We start from the raw sequence: 20866 nt of genomic DNA on the forward strand, positions 1-20866 counted from the left end.
ACATTCTGATTCAGTTTTCCACATCTGATAGTACACAAATAATTAAGCCACTTAATTTTGGAAAAGAAGAGGAAAAAATATAAATAACTTACAATTCTTCAGCTCTACCATCAATCAACATAATTGCTAATGTTTAGAAATTGGTTTATACCCAAACCACAACTCTCAATATTTTTTCCTGATAGATGGATAAGCCACAAATTGTGACATTTTAAAACCCAATCAACCAGCCACCAGAAAGTTCAAATTTATCCCAACTTTAATGTTGATGATAGTAACAATCCATTTTGGGATTTGCATTAAAGAAAACATGGCTCAGAAACATTATGAAAGTAAGCAGTAGCCATTATCAACCCACTGCAGGATGCAAACCTCCTCAACAATTCATGTTGAGGGAAATGGACCATAATCTGTCATGTCCAGTGCGGGTTGGCAGATCGACTGTATTTAGCAATTAGTGTCATTTCTAGATATGTTATATTTTGAATATTGTGGGAAATATACCATTCAGAATGAATAGTTTCACTTTATAAATAATACATTTTAGTAATTTTCCATGTGGTTGCAATAATTTACTGGTATAAATGAAGGGAATCTGCGTCAATTTAAATTTCAGTTTCAATTTCATTTTTATTTGGATGAAAATATACTAAGTATTTGACTGTCTAATAATGATGCTTTTTATTTTTCTTACTTGAAGTGCGTTATCTAGTATCCGAATGAAACGGCCCTTCATTATCTCAAGATCCACTTTCCCAGGTATAGGACACTTTAGTGGACATTGGGATGGTGACATCTCTTCTACTTGGGAGGACATGAAATGGACTATACCATGTTAGTAATCATTAACTGTTTTTAAGTTTAGATGTTTTCAAAAGTTTTCTTCTCTTTTCTCACTTTCCTATTTCTAAGCTAATGTTTTTATAGCTTTAGTGTTAAGGGCCAAGTCCTTGACTTAAACTCTATGCTGAGTTCCGTGTAGAGAATGTATGAAAATGTTCAGAAAGTTAATATTTATGTAATGGAAAATGGATACATGTATACTGTTTTCAGTATTTAGTGGGGAAACTTTTTTTTTTTTTTTTCTTTCTCTCCAAATTTGAAAAACAGGTGGGTCTATCATTGAATAATGCCCAGGAATCTAAATGACAGAATTGGCATCTGATCAAGAGAAAGCATAATGTGTATTTTGGCTTGTTGAACTAAAATCTCTACTAACTGTGCAGAAAAATTACTGAATGAAATATTGGACAATGCATTAGTAACTGAATTCTAGAAATGTTTCATAAGCATCCTTTGGTCAGTGCAAGTCTTCATGATTATTAAGAAAGTATCCATGGCTGCACAGAAATAGCACATGGTATGGGTTACAGCACAATGATTTTATAAACTGTGGATACCCTTATAATTATCTGTTAAGATATAATTGAAAAACGATGTAATTCCACACTAAAGAACTGGAATGAAACGTCTTCTGGCTGGATGGTATTTTCCCATTATCAGCAGACTAATCAATATGAATTGAATCCAATTATTTAATGATTAGTGCAAAATACATGTTAAAATTGATGGACTTATAAATAAGCGTATTTATTATAAACATATTAGTATAATTGATAGACTTATTCTTTATACTGATGGCGCCTCTGTAGCCAGGTGGGAAGGAGCAGCAGTGCATAGCACACGCTTCTTGATTAGACCGGGGTTCGAGCCCGTCACCACCAAATACGGAAGATGCGGAAAGGTCAGGGAATGACCACCGCATATCCCGGAGCAATATGGCCTTAGTTGCTAATGCTCCTAAAAAAACAAACAAACAATCAATATTTATACTGAGTGTTTCAAAATTGTGGAGAACAAAGGGTGCATATTCTACAGCTAAAACTCAAAAATTTTTATTTCTAAGATATTAAACATTAATCATAATTTTAAACATAAGGAACTGAAATAAACATCTAAAGAAAAGGAAAACAAAAGGAAAACGTCTAAAGTAGCTAGCAGGCAAAAAGGTACTTCCATTTTGTTCAATGCAACATTCAGTGCAAAGAATCCATAATTCCCTGGCATGTTTTATTATTTCAGGACTCTTCTTAATGATTTCAGCAGCTTTCAAAATGCAGTTTTTCATTTTGCCTTGCATGATAATTGCATACGATAAATAAATCGATTTTATGTGACTCTACACAGTGTGTGTGAGGTCAGGTGATTGTGGTTACAGTTGTACAGGACAATTCCAACCAGCCCATTAGTTTTATTCTTATAGAAACTCCATATTTAAAAAGTAAGAAATGTCACAGAAAAAGTTGACTGTCATACATAAACCATGCCATCTGCCGATTTTCAAGGAATATATCTTGTAATAGTTTGCAGAAATTGTTTCGCAGAAATGCCATTCCTGAAAGCCTTGCTGATTTAAAAAAAAAAAAAAAAGAAAAAAGAAGACCAATAAAAAATTATTCCCAAGAATGCTACACAAAATATTAACATGGCTCTGGTGTATATGGTCTTTGGGAGCCAGCTTGATTTCAACAATCTTGTGCTCCTCTTCTATTTGGTCCACACAACTGAAACTCCCAATACTTTTCAACAAAAGTGTTTTCTTTGATTTTACCATTAAAAATTTCAGAAATATTTGTTAGTTATCATGCAAACAATAAAAATGCAGAACAAAGTTAAGCCTGTTCTCAATAATTATATGTACATGCTGAAAAATATAATTTAAAATTAATGTCAATCATGATAATATTCAAAACTATTTGGATAAGGGTGGTGATGAAAAATATCTAAAGTGCTACAGAGGGTATTTCTTTTCAAAAAAATAATTAAAATTATCTCTTTAAAAAAAAAAATTGATGTCTCACATTTATGTTCATAATAGACTTGAAAATAAAGGTGATATCAAAAAGTGAATAAATTTGAATTATTTTTTTTGCCAATTTTTAATGTTATAAATGCAGTAACTTTTTACCCCTTTAACACGTGAAGAATGGAATTACATGCATTTGCATGAGGAAAAGATAATGTTGATAATGAGTACTGACAATTGTCTGTGGGGTTTTCTTTGGTTGATGTTGTTTCAAGAGTTGAGAATTCCATTCCTTGTAAAACATGATTCATCTCTAATCAGAACATGCCTGAACATAACTGAGAAATTGCAAATGAGCCATTGACTACAAAAGTTTCTGCATTTATTCATATGTTGTGCCAACAGTCCTTGTACAGGTGTATGTGAAATGACAGGAATGTGAAATCTTATGACAGGAATTAAACCAAGATTTTTTCTAGAAGAGCATCCTGTGTTAATGTTTTCATGTTAATGTCTGAATTATTGCTGTGGTCTTGTCTAGATGATCCTGCAATGAATCTTTAACCAGTGACTTCATTATTTTACCAGGAACAGAAGTTAAACTAACTGGTCTGTAATTACTCTTGTCACCCTTCGATCCCCCTTTGTGATTTGGGGATACATTTGCACATCTCCAGTCCGTGGGTGCTTCCCTGAGTCGAAGGATGCTCTCATAATTATGGCTAAGGGTTTGCTTAGTTTCTTTGCTGCCTCCTTTAATATAACTGGATAGATCCCATCCACCCCAGGTGCCTTTCTTATGTTTAACTTCAACAATTTCTCCTCCACTTTGCTCTCAGTTATTACAAAATCATTAAGCATCCTGCTACAATTTGATAACCTTCTGGCATTTTCCTTCCTTAATAACTCCTCATGTGTGAATTTCACGTATGCAAAATACTCATTCAGTTTGTTTGCTATCTAAGGAGGATCATCAACAGTCGAAAACATCGATATCAAGTGGAGCAATCTGATTCATCACCTTCCTTTTAGAGTTTATATAAGTAAAGAAATCCTTGCTGTTTTTCTTAGCATCCTTTGCCAAAGATTTCTCGTAATCTGCCTTCGCCTTGCCTAATCTCCTTTGTGACTTTATTACAGACTAGCTTATATATCTGCCATAGGCTTCTATGTTGCCTGACAATTTATATACATCCCATGCATTTTCTTCTCTGTCATAAGTCTCATTAGTACATTTGACAATAATTTAGGCCTAAAACGTGAACAATATTTCTTAATAGGTATGAAATGTCTAGTAATTTCCACGATTAATTCCTTGAATGCTTCCCACTTAGAATTTGCTGTTGGTAACATCATCAGTTGGTCCCATTGTACAGAATTTAAAAACTGTCTGAGACCACTGCAGTCACCTTTATGGAAGAAAAAACCCTTTCCTTTACCCCTGATGGTAATTATATCTTTAAGTAAATCCCACATCAGTACACTGTGATCACTGCCACATAGTGGTTCCTTTATCTGCAAATTCTTAATACACGGATGATTATTAGAATATTACCCTCTCTGGTTGCCTCTCGAACATGCTGCTGCAGAAAACAATCATCCAATAAATCCACAAAAGTCTTGCTAGTGAGCGAGTAGCCAACCACAAGTTCCAGTGATGGGAAGTTAATCTTGAAAGTTAAAATCCCCCATTATAAGACATTCTGATTTACTAGCCCACTATTTCTCTGTACAATCGTTCGTTGTACTTATTTGAGTCATTAGGCGTATAACACACTTCTACTCTTATTTTTGCTTTCCCAGTGCTTGTGTCACATCACTGACTCAACATTGCGCTGTCCATCTATATCAACTGGATTCACTTCCTTTGATTGTTTTTCTCAATTAACAGCATAACCCCTCCTCCTTTCCTATCCTTTCTGTACACATTGTACTCCCCAAATTCCAATTCTGCATTCCAAATATCTGTGTGATATCACATCTCTGATATCCCAACAATATCTGCCTTTGATGTCTTGACCAACACTTAAAATTCATCAAATTTATTAACTATACTTCTAGTATTGGTATACATGCAAATATGCATGCACCTATTCTTATTCTTAGTTACCCTAATACATCCCATATATTTATTTGTTTCATGATGACTGCAAACAATCCCTGAAACCCCAGCATCCCTTACACCAGGCTGCTGCTTATTCTAATAGAAGTAGTGCAAGAATCACCTTCACCTCTGCCTGCGGCTACTTTTAACCTTTTAGTCTGTTAATTCCCCCAAGCTAGCAGTTTTCCGACCCACCTAACACTGCCTCGATAGCATCAGCAAATATTCTTGCACCCTTTCTATTTAAGTGTATCCCATTCCTGTAGAAGCAGTCTCTCCTGTCACCAAGCACAGACTATGCTGAAAAAAATTCTACCCCATGAGCCTTGCACAATCCCTCCAGGGCCGAATTGATTGACAAGCTGAATTGTATAGCCACTTTTTGGTGATGGGGAGGGTATGGATGATAGATTTTTTTTTGCAGATGCAGATGTCTGCTTCTTTGCATCATTTAGCCATTGTAATTCTAATACTGTAATTTTCAAGTGATCCTGGTTAAATCCATCTCCATGAATTTTGATGCTTTTTTTCATACACAGCTTAAGGAATCTTGGAATGATTTATTAGTCAGTTTTAAGCAAATATAGATTTCTCATGATTCCAATTTTTAGCTGTGTTTTTATATCCTTATAATCTGTGATGTTCTTATAAATGCACTTTGAGATTGAAGCTAAATTTTTACTTTACTGGCTGCAAATAAGTTTTGTCCTGATTTTTAGTATTTAATTACTTTGTAAACTGCATTTTACTCTATTGTAATATGCTTTGTTAATCAAACTATAGCTCAAGAAAAATATATTTGCATTGTTCAAATATTAGAATAATATATTTATGATACTATTAATAAGGTGGTGAATGAAATATTGGCACATTTGTATCATCAATTACAAATGAACTATTAGTGAATTTTTTGAAGGTTACAGTACTCTGCGGTATTTCTTGGAATTGCTACAGAACAGGAGTAAGTCACAGCATTTTATGTGCTTAAGAATTCCATGTGCTCCTATCAGTAAGCATGGTGACAAAAGTTACAAATCACAATTGAACAGAAGCTAGTTTTTTTTGTTTTTTTTTAACTCTTAGATTGGGCACCTGCAAAAAAACACAATATTTTGTTAATCCCAGCAGTTTGAAGAGAAAAACTGAATAAGAAAAAAATGAGCTATTTGGGCAATGTTCTCCAAAAAACATTAAAGCTTGTGAGTTTCAATTCAAGTAGTAGTCCAGGAAAGTCAACAAGAAAAGCATCTTGTGAACTTGAAATAACTTAGATATTCCAGATTCACAAGCTATTAGCATTAGCATTAGTAGAGGCATATGATGCAAGAAAGCAAGCTTATTCAGCATCAGCCAAAAAAAAAAAAAAAAAACACACCACTCCCATTTCACCCCTCCGTTCGTTCGAAATACCTGTCCAGTTGAGCTTTAAATTTGTTTAGGCTATCAACTTCAACAACAAGTGATGGAAGTCGGTTCCACCAACCAACCACCCGCTGGCCAAAGGCAAATTTCCGCACATCTATCCGACATCCGTCCTTCCTCAATTTGAATTTATGCCCTCTCAGGTGATTATTCTGAGCACGATGAAGAATCCCATTGGCATTGAGCATGCTTAAACCATTCAAAGCCTTATACACCTCTATCAGATCACCTCGCCGGTGCCTAGCCTCCAGACTCTGTAATTTGCAAAACTTAAGCCTTTCTTCGTAAGAGCAACCCTTTGTTCCATTCACTAATCTTGTTGCCCTTCTCTGTACCCGTTCCAGCAGCTCTACATCCTTCCTGAAATGAGGCCTCCAGACCTGTATACAGTACTCAAGATGTGGCCTAACCATTGTCTTATACAAGGGAATAATCACATCCTTATCCCTGCTAGAAAAATTCCTGTATATCATTGACAAGACACCATGAGCTACTCTTGCAGCTCGTCTGCACTGCTCAGAGAACTTCATATCTGCCTGCACAATTACCCCCAGGTCCTTTTCATTCTCCACAACTGTCAGTGTAGTACCGCAGAGTTGATACGTTGCTCTGGGGTTACTGTTTCCCATATGTAGTACTTTACATTTGTCAATGTTAAACTTCATTTGCCACCTCTCAGCCCATCTGTTCAACCTTTCCAGATCCTGTTGCAGCAGCATAGCGTCAGTAGTGTCCTTAACAACCCTGCCAACCTTTGTATCATCTGCAAACTTGGACATTAAACTTGATATCCCATCATCAATATCATTCATAAACACCGAAAACAACAACGGACCCAACACTGAACCCTGAGGAACTCCACTAATAACATTAGTCCACGTTGAGCAGTGTCCATTGATTACCACTCTCTGTCTTCTGCCACTCAACCATCCCCTTATCCATAGCAGCAATTTGCCTCCAATGCCACACTGCTCCAATTTGTGCAGCAGTCTTCCATGTGCAACAGTATCAAAAGCCTTTCTAAGATCCAAATATATAATATCAAAGTTATTCCCTGCATCCAGTTCTTTTGTGACTACATCATAGTATCCAATCAAATTGGTCAGGCAAGACCTGCCTTAACAAAACCATGCTGCGTCTGAGCTATAACTGAATTCTTGTCTAGATGATCCTGCAGTGCTTTTTTAACCAGTGCCTCCATTAATTTACCTGGAACAGAAGTTAAACTAACAGGTCTATAATTACTTGTGTCAGCCTTTGATCCTCCTTTGTGAATTGGGGTTACATTTGCACATCTCCAGTCTATGGGTACCTCCCCTGAGTCCAAAGAAGCTCTCATAATTATGGCTAGGGGTTTGCTTACTTCCTTTGCTGCCTCCTTTAATATAACTGGATAGATCCCATCCACCCCAGGTGCCTTTTTTATGTTTATCCTCAACAATCTCTCCTCCACTTTCCGCTCAGTTATTACAAAATCATCCAGCTCACTGCCAATGTTTACTTTATTTTTAACAAATGCTTCAATTGAATTTGAAAATGTTCCCATTGCATTGCTGCATGTCATTTACAGAAGAGATAATTGACATCTCTTCTGATAAGCAGAAGAGATGTCAATTCACTACATAGGCAGAGTAAAGAAATGTAATGTTGGACAACACCTGGTTTTCAGGAAAAGCTTGTTTTCATTTGGCTGAAACTATGACAAGTAAGTATGTTTTAGGATAGGATGGCTCCTAGAACATTAGTTTAACTCTGCCTTGTTTCACACAGAAAAAAAAAATAATAAAATAAAATCTATTTAACAATAACAAAATCTCCACATTTAGCAGCAACAATGACATAGTTATCAGCAGCCAATACTTAATTCCCAAAATAGAGGACAAAATTATAATGTACTATTAACTGAACATTTTAAAGGCAACTTAAAAAAAAAAAGAGTTGTAATAACAACTTCTTTAAATTTAACATTATTTGCAACTTCATCAAAATTTACAAGTAGATACTAATAGATATATGACTACTAACAAAATGAGTGCTGAAATCAAAGCTACATTTGATTTCAACAGTGTATCTAACCTTAATACAAATTGTGAATACATAGCTATCAATTGCACAATCATAAAGGCCTACATCCTTTATACACCTAACCCAGGTGCACGGTTATGAATGGTAAGATAAAATCATGAAATGTACAGTTATGATGATACAAGGTAACTTTGTTACACCTCATTACTTATACAAGTGTCATTTGTGTTGACCAAAAAAAGCATGCCATGCTGGAAAGTGTTCCTGGCAAAAGTCTGCAAAGACTAATAAGAGCCAGCATCCTGAATGAGTAGATATTCATTTCCTGGAGCAAAACTGTTTGGTGATGATCTGTTTATTGAGGATCTTAATTCCTCCCTAAAGTTGTCATATAAAGGACAGTGATACAATATGTTCTTCCAGCTCTTGCTTTCTCCACAGCAACATAAGTCCATTCTGGAACGTCTGAACTGAAAAAGTTTCTGGTTAAAGGATCCATGCCCTGTTATGATGTAACATGAGTAGATGTCAAGAGAAATCCAACAATTTTGTTTCTTATTAATAAGAAAGGAAACCTCAAGAACAAATGTTCTTGTCGCAAGCCGGCTGTAGTAGTATCCCAATGGGCCTGCCAAATGTTCAGACATTCATTCCAGCAACGAGGTTGTTCTTTTTTAACATCCATCTGTAAATTTAACGTTATGCCCAAAAAGTCAGTAGGTATTCTCTTTTTGATATGGTAACAAAGACATCTGTAAGCCACATAAAGATCTAGAGGCATTTGGTGAGCTGTAACCTGTAGAAACAGTTCTGCTTGTTCTCAACATAGATAATAGCATAGCTCTCTGAAGCAAGGCAAGTTTTAGCATTAATAGAGGCATATGATGCAAGAAAGCAAGCTTATGCAGCATCAGCCAAAAGAAAAAAAAACTTCCACTTCACCCCTCCGTTTGTTCGAAATTCTTGTCCAGCTGAGCCTTAAATTTATTTAGGCTATCAACTTCCACAACAAGGGATGGAAGTCTGTTCCACCAACCAACTACCCGCTGGCTAAAGGCAAATTTCCGCACATCTATACATCTGTCTTTCCTAAATTTGAATTTATGTCCTCTCAGGTGATTATTCTGAGCAAGAGGAAGAATCCCATCAGCATTGAGCATGCTCAAACCATTCATGGCTTTATAAACCTCTATCAGATCACCTCGCCGGTGCCTAGTCTCCAGACACAGTAATTTGCAAAACTTAAGCCTTTCTTCGTAAGAGCAACCCTTTGTTCCGTTCACTAATCTTGTTGCCCTTCTCTGTACCCGTTCCAGCAGCTCTACATCCTTCTTGAAATGAGGCCTCCAGACCTGTATACAGTACTCAAGGTGTGGCCTGACCATTGCCTTATACAAGGGAATAATCACCTCCTTATCCCTGCTAGAAAAATTCCTGTATATCATTGACAAGACACCATGAGCTACTCTTGCAGCTTGTCTGCACTGCTCAGAGAACTTCATATCTGCCTGCATAATTACCCCCAGGTCCTTTTCATTCTCCACAACTGTCAGTGTAGTACCGCAGAGTTGATACGTTGCTCTGGGGTTACTGTTTCCCATATGTAGTACTTTACATTTGTCAATGTTAAACTTCATTTGCCACCTCTCAGCCCATCTGTTCAACCTTTCCAGATCCTGTTGCAGCAGCATAGCGTCAGTAGTGTCCTTAACAACCCTGCCAACCTTTGTATCATCTGCAAACTTGGACATTAAACTTGATATCCCATCATCAATATCATTCATAAACACCGAAAACAACAACGGACCCAACACTGAACCCTGAGGAACTCCACTAATAACATTAGTCCACGTTGAGCAGTGTCCATTGATTACCACTCTCTGTCTACTCCCCCTCAACCACCCCTTTATCCATAGCAGCAATTTGCCTCCAATGCCACACTGCTCCAATTTGTGCAGCAGTCTTCCATGTGCAACAGTATCAAAAGCCTTTCTAATATCCAAGTATATAATATCAAAGTTATTCCCTGCATCCAGTTCTTTTGTGACTGCATCATAGTATCCAATCAAATTGATCAGGCAAGACTTCCCCTTAACAAAACCATGCTGTGTCCGAGCTATAACTGAAGTCTTGTCTAGATGATCCTGCAGTGCTTCTTTGACCAGTGCCTCCATTAATTTTCCTGGAACAGAAGTTAAACTCACAGGTCTATAATTACTTGTGTCAGCCTTTAATCCTTCTTTGTGAATTGGGGTCACATTTGCACATCTCCAGTCTATGGGTACCTCCCCTGAGTCCAAAGAAGCTCTCATAATTATGGCTAAGGGTTTGCTTATTTCCTTTGCTGCCTCCTTTAATATAACTGGATAGATCCCATCCACCCCAGGTGCCTTTCTTGCGTTTATCTTCAACAATTTCTCCTCCACTTTACTCTCAGTTATTACAAGATTATCTAGCTTACTGTCAGAGTTGAATACACCTCTGGCATTCCCTTTGCTGAATAACTCCTCATGTGTGAATGTCGATGCAAAATATTCATTTTGTTTGTTAGCTACCTGAGTAGTATCATCAACAGTTGAACCATCGATATCAAGTGGACCAATCTGATTCATCCCCTTCCTTCTAGAGTTTACATAAATAAAGAACTCTTTGCTGTTTTTCTTGGCATCCCTTGCCAAAGATTTCTCGTATTCTGCCTTAGCCTGCCTAACCTCCTTTGTAACTCGGTTACAGATCAACTTATATCTATCATAGGCTTCTGTGTCACGTGTTAATTTATATGTATCCCATGCATTTTTCTTCTCTGCCATAGGTCTCATTAGTTCATCTGACATTTTAAGAGAGAGTGCGCGTATAAAAGAACATGTTAAAGGATCAATGCATTTAAGATCAACAGTGATCACAAAACAGTATTCAGGTGCTATATCAAAGATGGAAAAGCTATTAATAATATGGATGGAAATTCAGATTCAAAAGCAAGTGCCCCTGTGTTTAATGGCCATTCAAGCAAAAACAAGAAGTATTTATGAAAATATTAAGGATAAGTATGGCGAACCCCAAGCCAATTTCATGGCAAGCAATGCGTGGTTTAAAAGGTTCAAGCATTGTGCTGGTTTCCAAAACATTAAAGTATGCGGTGAAGTCGCCAGCGCTGATTCTGTAGCTGCAGAGAAATTTTGTGATGTGTTGGAAAAAACCCCTTCTAAATCTCAACTTCTGCAGCAGTGTGCTTATCAGCTGGAGAGTTAATTCTGGCAATGATGCTCAAAAGGTAAAACTTGCTGACGTTATGCCTGTCCCCCCCCTCTCTCTTTTTGTAATTTTATAATTTTAAAATTTTTGTAATTTTGTACACTTTTGTAATTTTTCCTGCGCATGAGATAAAAAAAATGAATAAATAATTATATTTACATGTTTGTCGAACATTTCTTTTTTGCTTCAATCAAATTTGTGAGTGCTGCATAAGCATTTAGGGAAATTCCGACTTATGTAAATTTCCGACTTACAGAGAGTTCTGCGGAACGCAACCCTTACGTAAGTCGAGGAGTGGCTGTATTAATATGCTGCATTAAGATGATTATCTAAGCATTTTAATTCCTGCTGGCCACAAAACACATGTAAATATCTTATAATTTCTTATAAGAAATTATAAGATATTCTTATTTCTAAGGTCATATCATTAGCTATACTGGCTAGCTCATTCTTTTTCATTTCATTTAAAAATTCTTTTCAAAGAGTTAAATTTTCATAATAAAGTAATAATTATTATTTATTTGTAAAAAAAGTTCACTGTCTATTACTAGCACTGTATTATTGCAGCTGAAACATTGCATGCTAATAGAGCAGAATATGATTTTTTTTTATTAATTTTATTTTTTTAGATGTGAGAACAAATTTTAAAATTTCCTATTTTGTTTATTAAGCGATAATCAACTGCAACATGTTTGGGATTCCTCTGATTGGAGCTGATATTTGTGGATTTAATGGAGATACAACAGTTGAGCTGTGTGCCAGATGGTCAGCACTAGGAGCTTTCTATCCCTTCTCAAGAAATCATAATACTGATGGTGCTATTGTATGTATGGGCCTTCTTAATCTTTGTAATTATACTTTAAAAAAATGCTCTTTAGATCATTTGCAAAATTTTTGAGGTACTAAATTAACCAAACATGAAATATTAAAAACATATAGATTATGTGGCTGTGCATTTTTTGATAGATTTTCCTACATGATTAGTTTATTTTTATTTACTACATTATTCTATTCTTATTTATTCTATTATCACTTAGGCTGTTTAACAAAATTTGGAAAAAAAGAAACTTGGGAGCATAAAGTTAGACATGATTACCTAGAAAATCTCTCTGATAATATTCCAATTAAAAAAAAAATAATAAAATAACGAGGGGGGGGAAAAACAAGTAGCAACAAAATAACACTTTTTTTTTTACAAGATAATTTTTTATACTTTCTTTGGAATAAGATTTTTAGATCTATCCCCCCACTTTGCATGATTGAAATTGAATAGTTCCCCACTGTTTTGCAGCTACCATAAAATTTTCTCTGATTACTGGAATTCCACTTTCAGTGGCTTTAAGATCACTAAAAAAAAGTCACTTCGGGGAAAGAAGAAACATTTTGATGTGATTTACTCAAAATGCCAAGTATGAATAATAATCTTTAGGAGCCAGGTCAATTTTCAATGTTTTTTGGTTTTCTGAATTTGAACCTGTACCTTTGAATAACAGATGATGGCAAACATTGGGAATAAAGTTCTCCATAGCTGTGTTCAGATTCCTTTAATATGGTACACGCATGCCTATTAAAATATTAAAGAGCTATGCAAATTAGCATTAGCAGTAGTAGAGGCAAAATAATAATAATAAATAATAATAACAGCAGCAAAATAATAATAATAAAAAATAATAAATAAATAAAAAATAACCACTTCCACTTCACCCCTCTGTTCATTCGAAATACCTGTCCAGTTGAGCCTTAAACTTATTTAGGCTATCAATTTCCACGACAAGGGATGGAAGTCTATTCCACCAACCAACCACCCGCTGGCTAAAGGCAAATTTCCTCCGTCTATCCTACATCTGTCTTTCCTCAATTTGAATTTATGCCCTCTCAGGTGATTATTCTGAGCAAGAGGAAGAATCCCATCAGCATTGAGCATGCCCAAACCATTCAAGGCTTTATACACCTCTGTCAGATCACCTCGCCGGTGCCTAGTCTCCAGACACTGTAATTTGCAAAACTTTTCTTCGCCTTTCTTCGTAAGAGCACCCCTTTGTTCCATTCACTAATCTTGTTGCCCTTCTCTGTACTCGTTCCAGCATCTCTACATCCTTCTTGAAATGAGGCCTCCAGACCTGTATACAGTACTCTAGTTGCGATCTGACCGTTGTTTTATACAAGGGAATAATCACCTCCTTATCCCTGCTAGAAAAATTCCTATATATCATCGACAATACACCATGAGCTACTCTTGCAGCCCATCTGCACTGTTCAGAAAACTTCATATCTGCCTGCACAACCACCCCAGGTCCCTTTCATTCTCTACCACTGTCAGTGTAGTACCACAGAGTTGATACGTTGCTCTGGGGTTGCTGTTTCCCATATGTAGTACTTTACATTTGTCAATGTTAAACTTCATTTGCCACCTCTCAGCCCATCTGCTCAACCTTTCCAGATCCTGTTGCAGTAGCATAGTGTCAGTAGTGTCGTTGACAACCCTGCCAACCTTCGTATCGTCTGCAAACTTGGACATTAAGCTTGATATACCATCATCAATATCATTTATAAATAGAGAAAACAATAATGGACCCAATACGGAACCTTGAGAGACTCCACTAATAACATTAGTCAATGATGAGCAGTGTCCATTGATTACCACTCTCTGTCTTCTCCCCCTCACCACCCCTTTATCCATAGCAGCAATTTGCCTCCAATGCCACACTGCCCCAATTTGTGCAGCAGTCTTCCATGTGCAACAGTATCAAAAGCCTTTCTAAGATCCAAGTATATAATATCAAAGTTATTCCCTGCATCCAGTTCTTTTGTGCAAGAAAGCAAGCTTATGCAGCATCAGCCAAAAAAAAAAATAATAATAATAAAAAATAATAAATAAATAAATAAATAAAAAGTAACCACTTCCACTTCACCCCTCTGTTCTTCGTAAGAGCACCCCTTTGTTCCATTCACTAATCTTGTTGCCCTTCTCTGTACTCGTTCCAGCATCTCTACATCCTTCTTGAAATGAGGATGTAGAGATGCCTCCATTAATTTTCCAGGAACAGAAGTTAAACTAACAGGTCTATAATTACTTGTCGCCCTTTGATCCTCCTTTGTGAATTGGGGTCACATTTGCACATCTCCAGTCCATGGTTACTTCCCCTGAGTCCAAGGAAGCTCTCATAATTATGGCTGAGGGTTTGCTTACTTCCTTTGCTGCCTCCTTTAATATAACTGGATAGATCCCATCCACCCCAGTTGCCTTTCTTGTATTTATCTTCAACAATTTCTCCTCCACTTTACTCTCAGTTATTACAAGATTCTCTAGCTTACTGCCAGAGTTGAATACACCTCTGGCATTCCCCTCGCTGAATAACTCCTCATGTGTGAATGTCGATGCAAAATATTCATTCAGTTTGTTAGCTACCTGAGCAGGATCATCAACAGTTGACCAATTGATATCAAGAGGACCAATCTGATTCATCCCCCTTCCTTCTAGAGTTTACATAAGTAAAGAACTCTTTGCTGTTTTTCTTTGCATCCCTTGCCAAAGATTTCTCATAATCTGCCTTCGCCTGCCTAACCTCCTTTGTAACTTGGTTACAGATCAACTTGTATCTATCATAGGCTTCTGTGTCACGTGTTAATTTGTATGTATCCCATGCATTTTTCTTCTCTGCCATATGTCTCATTAGTTCATCTGACATCCACATAGGCCTAAACCTTGAACAATATTTCTTAGTTGGTATGAAAAGCCTAGTAGCTTCCAAGATAAGTTCATTGAATGCTTCCCATTTTGAATTTGCTATTGGTAACATCATCAGTTGGTCTCACTGTATAGAATTTAAATACTGTCTCAGTCCATCGTAGTCGCCTTTACGAAAGCAATAACCCTTCCCTTTACCCCTAATGGTAGTTACCTCTTTGAGTAAATCCCACTTCAGCACACTGTGATAACTGCCACCTAGTGGTTCATTTACCTGCAGATTCTTAATGCATGAAGAATCACTACTGATAATCAAATCAAGAGTATTACTTCCTCTAGTTGCCTTCTGAACATGCTGATGTAGAAAACAATCATCCAATAAATCCACAAAAGCCTTGCTAGTGTGTGAGTGACCAGCCCCCAAATTCCAGTCAATATCTGGGAAATTAAAATCCCCCATTATAAGACTCTCTGATTTACTGGCCCACTCTATTTCTCCGTACAGTTTCTTATTATACTCATCAGAGTCATTACGCCTATAGCACACTCCTACTCTCAATTTTGATCTCCCAATGCTTATATCACACCAAACTGACTCGACACTGCACTGTCCAGCAATGTCGACTGGCTTCACTTCCTTGGATTTTACGTATTTCTTAACTAATAGCATAACCCCTCCTCCCTTCCTATCCTGTCTATCCTTTCTGTAGACATTGTACTCCCCAAATTCCAGTTCTGCATTCCTTATATCTGTGTGACACCACGTCTCTGAAATCCCCATAATATCTGCCTTTGATGTTTTGAGCAATACCTCAAATTCATCAAATTTATTTACTAAACTCCTAGCATTGGTGTACACGCAAGTATACATGCACCTGTTCTTTTTCTTAGCTACCCTAACACAACCTATGTGTTTATTTGTACCCCAATGATTCCCAGCAGTCTCTGAAAAATCCTGCATCTTATTTTCCAGGCTGCGGCTCATTCCAATAGAAGCAGTGCAAGAATCACTTTCACCTCTGCCAGTGGCTACTGTTAATCTATTAGTCCTTGTATCCCCCCAATGTAGCAGTTTTCCGACCCACCTAACACTGCCTCGATAGCATCAGCAAACATTCTTGCTGATACTATCGAGGTCTAAAATGATACAGTCTGCTATGATACTCACTGTCACATTTGAAAGCAGGCAAATATTTAACTAATATAAAGATTAATTTTCAAAGCAAAGAAATGCTTAAATGGTGACAGTAATTTGCATTGCCGATATAGTCAAACCCATCCCCCTCCTCTGTTAAGGCCGCTTTCTCTGTTGACAACGATTATTAAAGACCAATGAGAAATCGGTATAGAGATATGTCATGAAGTATGGCTGTGTTGATATGTGATTTTTTAAAGAAATAAATAATGATCAAGTAACTCTAAAGCATTTAGGGCATAAGACTCAAGCTATGGGAGAGTCAGGACTATGTATAAATATAGTGCAAGTGCATCAGGAATACATAGTTATATCTGAATAAATCAGAATATTAGTAAAACGGCATCGTTTTAAGTTATATCTCATATTGTGAATACCTTCACAATGAGTTGCCACGATATTGCACTACTTCGAATAAGTAACGCTTCACCTAAGGAGAAGACAAATGTTACTTATTCTCAGATAGATACCACTACCCACATGGGTGGTGGTATCCATCCATGTGGGTGGTGGTATCACTTAAAATGATGCAGTTTTACTAATATTCTGATTTATTCAGATATAGCTATGTATTTCTGATGCACTTGCACTATATTTATACATAGTCATGACCAAGTAAAGAAATTTGGTAAATTGTGGCCCTTTGTTTTCCAGCCAGCAGACTTTCTATTGCACAACCGTAATGTTTACTTAATGTTTACAGAATTCAAACGTAATGTTTGAATTCTGTAAACAGAATTTAAACGTAATGTTTACAGAATTCAAAATCAAAAGTGCTGGTTGCTAAAAATAAATGCATTGATACAAAGCTATCAGTAGAGTTTAGAGTTTTTGAAAGCATTAAGTTAAATGTCATTTAACCTTAATATAATTGAATTTTATGGAACTAATTCACCAGCACTATTTGCCCAGTTAACAAAAAAAAAAAAAACCTCAAATTTGGATTTTGGGTCAATCCAGTTTTGGAAAAGTCGGATTTCAGATATTTTACCTGTACTTCCTATGAAATAGTAATGGTTTTTAGAAAGTGATTCTAGATGAACTGCCTTTAAAGAGGTATTTTTTAAGGAATAGATTAATATAGATGACAAACAAACTTATGAACTTAGTAGCAAAAAGAAATTTGCACATAATGTGACTATAGATTATCAGGAGAACAATTAGAACATATTAGAACAAGTATAAATAAATATATGATTAAGTTACTCCTGCGGTGGTGGTTATACATGCTAAGGTAGGCTATGAAAAGTCTTTGCAAAGAGAGCCTGTAAACAGAGGTCTTCATGTGTGTCACCATTATATTACCTTACTAAACCTTTATTTAGAACCCCTATCCATATTTCCTTGATTGTGATCTTATCTTCTGAAAACAAATTCTATAAAAAATTCTGTAACATAGATGGTAAGAGAAGTAATAAGATGCAGGGAACAGGTAGAAAAACAAATGAACAAAAAAAAAAATTTTTTTTTTAACAAGTTCCAGACATGACATGACATGACATGACTGTCCCTTCAAAATTCACTATTTTTATCCTTCTCAGTAAATTTAAGTATATAAGTTTCCGAAAAGGTTCTGCTGCCAACTGTTCTTGTGATGATTCATTCCAAACATGCAGAGGCTTGAAACATGGTTTCATGATCTGTTATTTTTTTTAAAAAGTAGTAGTAGTGGCATATGATGCAAGAAAGCAAGAGTAAAAGCAAGCTTATGCAGCATCAGTCAAAAAAAAAAAAAAAATACAAAACAATTCCCTCCAAATGTTTGTCCAGTTCCTCCTTAAATTGATTTAACCTATCAACCTCCACAACGACAGATGGAAGTTTGTTCCAGCAATTAACCACCAGCTGGCTAAAGACAAATTTCCGCACATCTATTCTACATCTGTCCTTCCTCAATTTCAATTTATGTCCCCTTCGGTTCGTAGTCTGAACAAGTGGAAGAATCCTCTTTCTGCAAATTTTCTCGCAGATTATGAGAAATCTTTGGCAAAGGATGCAAAGAAAAACAGCAAAGAGTTCTTTTCTTATGTAAACTCTAGAAGGCAGGGGATGAATCAGATTGGTCCACTTGATATCGATGGTTCAACTGTTGATGATCCTGCTCAGGTAGCTAACAAACTAAATGAATATTTTGCATCGACATTCACACATGAGTTATTCAGCGAGGGGAATTCCAGAGGTGTATTCAACTCTGGCAGTAAGCTAGAGAATATTGTAATAACTGAGAATAAAGTGGAGGAGAAATCGTTGAAGATAAACACAAGAAAGGCACCTGGGGTGGATGGGATCTATCCAGTTATATTAAAGGAGGCAGCAAAGGAAGTAAGCAAACCCTTAGCCATAATCATGAGAGCTTCCTTGGACTCAGGGGAGGTACCCATAGACTGGAGATGTGCAAATGTGACCCCAATTCACAAAGGAGGATCAAAGGCTGACACAAGTAATTATAGACCTGTGAGTTTAACTTCTGTTCCAGGAAAATTAATGGAGGCACTGGTTAAAGAAGCACTGCAAGATCATCTAGACAAGACTTCAGTTATAGCTCAGACAAAGCATGGTTTTGTTAAGGGGAAGTCTTGCCTGACCAATTTGATTGGATACTATGATGCAATCACAAAAGAACTGGATGCAGGGAATAACTTTGATATTATATACTTGGATCTTAGAAAGGCTTTTGATACTGTTGCACATGGAAGACTGCTGCACAAATTGGAGCAGTGTGGCATTGGTGGCAAATTGCTGCTATGGATAAAGGGGTGGTTGAGGGGGAGAAGACAGAGAATGGTAATCAATGGACACTGCTCATCGTGGACTAATGTTATTAGTGGAGTCCCTCAGGGTTCAATGTTGGGTCCATTATTGTTTTCTGTATTTATAAATAATATTGATGATGGTATATCAAGCTTAATGTCCAAGTTTGCAGACGATACAAAAGTTGGCAGGGTTGTTAAGGACACTACTGATGCTATGCTGCTGCAACAGGATCTGGAAAGGTTGAGCAGATGGGCTGAGAGGTGGCAAATAAAGTTTAACATTGACAAATGTAAAGTACTACATACGGGAAACGGCAACCCCAGAGCAACGTATCAACTGTGTGGTACTACACTGACAATGGTAGAGAATGAAAAGAACCTGGGGGTAATTGTGCAGGCAGATATGAAGTTCTCTGAGCAGTGCAGACGGGCTGCAAGAGTAGCTCATGGTGTCTTATCAATGATATACAGGAATCTTTCTAGCAGGGATAAGGAGGTGATTATTCCCTTGTATAAGGCAATGGTCAGGCCACACCTTGAGTACTGTATACAGGTCTGGAGGCCTCATTTCAAGAAGGATGTAGAGCTGCTGGAACGAGTACAGAGAAGGGCAACTCATCAGAGTCATTTCTGCAAATTGTTGCAGAAATGACTCTGATAAGTATAACAAACAACTGTACAGAGAAATAGTGGATCAGTAAACCAGAATGTCTTATAATGAGGGATTTAACCTTCCTGATATTGACTGGAACTTGTAGGTTGGTCACTCACAGACCAAGAGTAGTGAATGGAACAAAGGGTTGCTCCTACGAAGAAAGGCTTAAGTTTTGCAAATTACAGTGTCTGGAGACTAGGCACCGGCGAGATGATCTGATAGAGGTGTATAAAGCCTTGAATGGTTTGAGCATGCTCAATGCTGATGGGATTCTTCCTCTTGAATCTCAGAATAATCACTTGAGAGGGCATAAATTCAAATTGAGGAAAGACAGATGTAAGATAGATGTCCGGAAATTTGCCTTTATCCAGCGGGTAGTTGGTTAGTGGAAGAGACTTCCATCCCTTGTTGTGGAAGTTGATAGCCTAAATAAATTTAAGGCTCAGCTAGATATGTATTTCAAACGAACGGAGGGGTGAAGTGGAAGTTTTATTATTTTTTTTTTCTGGCTGATGCTGCATAAGCTTGCTTTCTTGCATCATATGGTTCTACTAATGCTAATGCTAATTCCATCAGAATTCAGCATGCTCAACCCATTCAAGGCCTTATCTACATCAATGAGATCACCTCACAGGTCCCTAGTCTCAAGCCGCTACAATTTGCAGAAATTAAGCCCCTCTTGATAAGAGAATCCCTTCATTCCCCTCACCAATCTTGTTGCCCTTCTCTGTACATGCTCAAGCAAATCTACATCCTTCCTAAAGCCCATCACCACCAAATACGGAGGATGCGGAAAGGTCAGGAATGACCATCGCATTTCCGGAAGCAATATGGCCTTAGTTGCTAATGCTCCTAAAAAAAAAAACCAAATAACAATAACATCCTTCCTAAAATGAGGCCTCAAGACCTTTATGCAGTACTCAAGGCATAGCCTGACCATTGTCTTATACAGAGGGACAATCACCT

General features: G+C 36.9%; 1 protein-coding gene across 3 annotated transcripts in view; it reads left to right on the forward strand.

The window, feature by feature from the left end:
- LOC150076736 (lysosomal alpha-glucosidase-like) overlaps positions 1-20866 on the forward strand; it is a 238790-nt gene that overhangs the window by 91769 nt on the left and 126155 nt on the right. For all 3 annotated transcript variants that reach the window (XM_090386832.1, XM_090386831.1, XM_090386833.1), the window contains exons 10-11: positions 701-834; positions 12281-12432. In XM_090386832.1, coding sequence (XP_090242958.1) covers positions 701-834; positions 12281-12432 — 286 coding nt within the window. The remainder of the gene's footprint in view (positions 1-700; positions 835-12280; positions 12433-20866) is intronic.

This window comes from Mastigoproctus giganteus, chromosome 12 (assembly GCF_048544385.1).
Source record: "Mastigoproctus giganteus isolate SK-2022 chromosome 12, ASM4854438v1, whole genome shotgun sequence".
Classification (NCBI taxonomy): Eukaryota; Metazoa; Arthropoda; class Arachnida; order Uropygi; family Thelyphonidae; genus Mastigoproctus; species Mastigoproctus giganteus.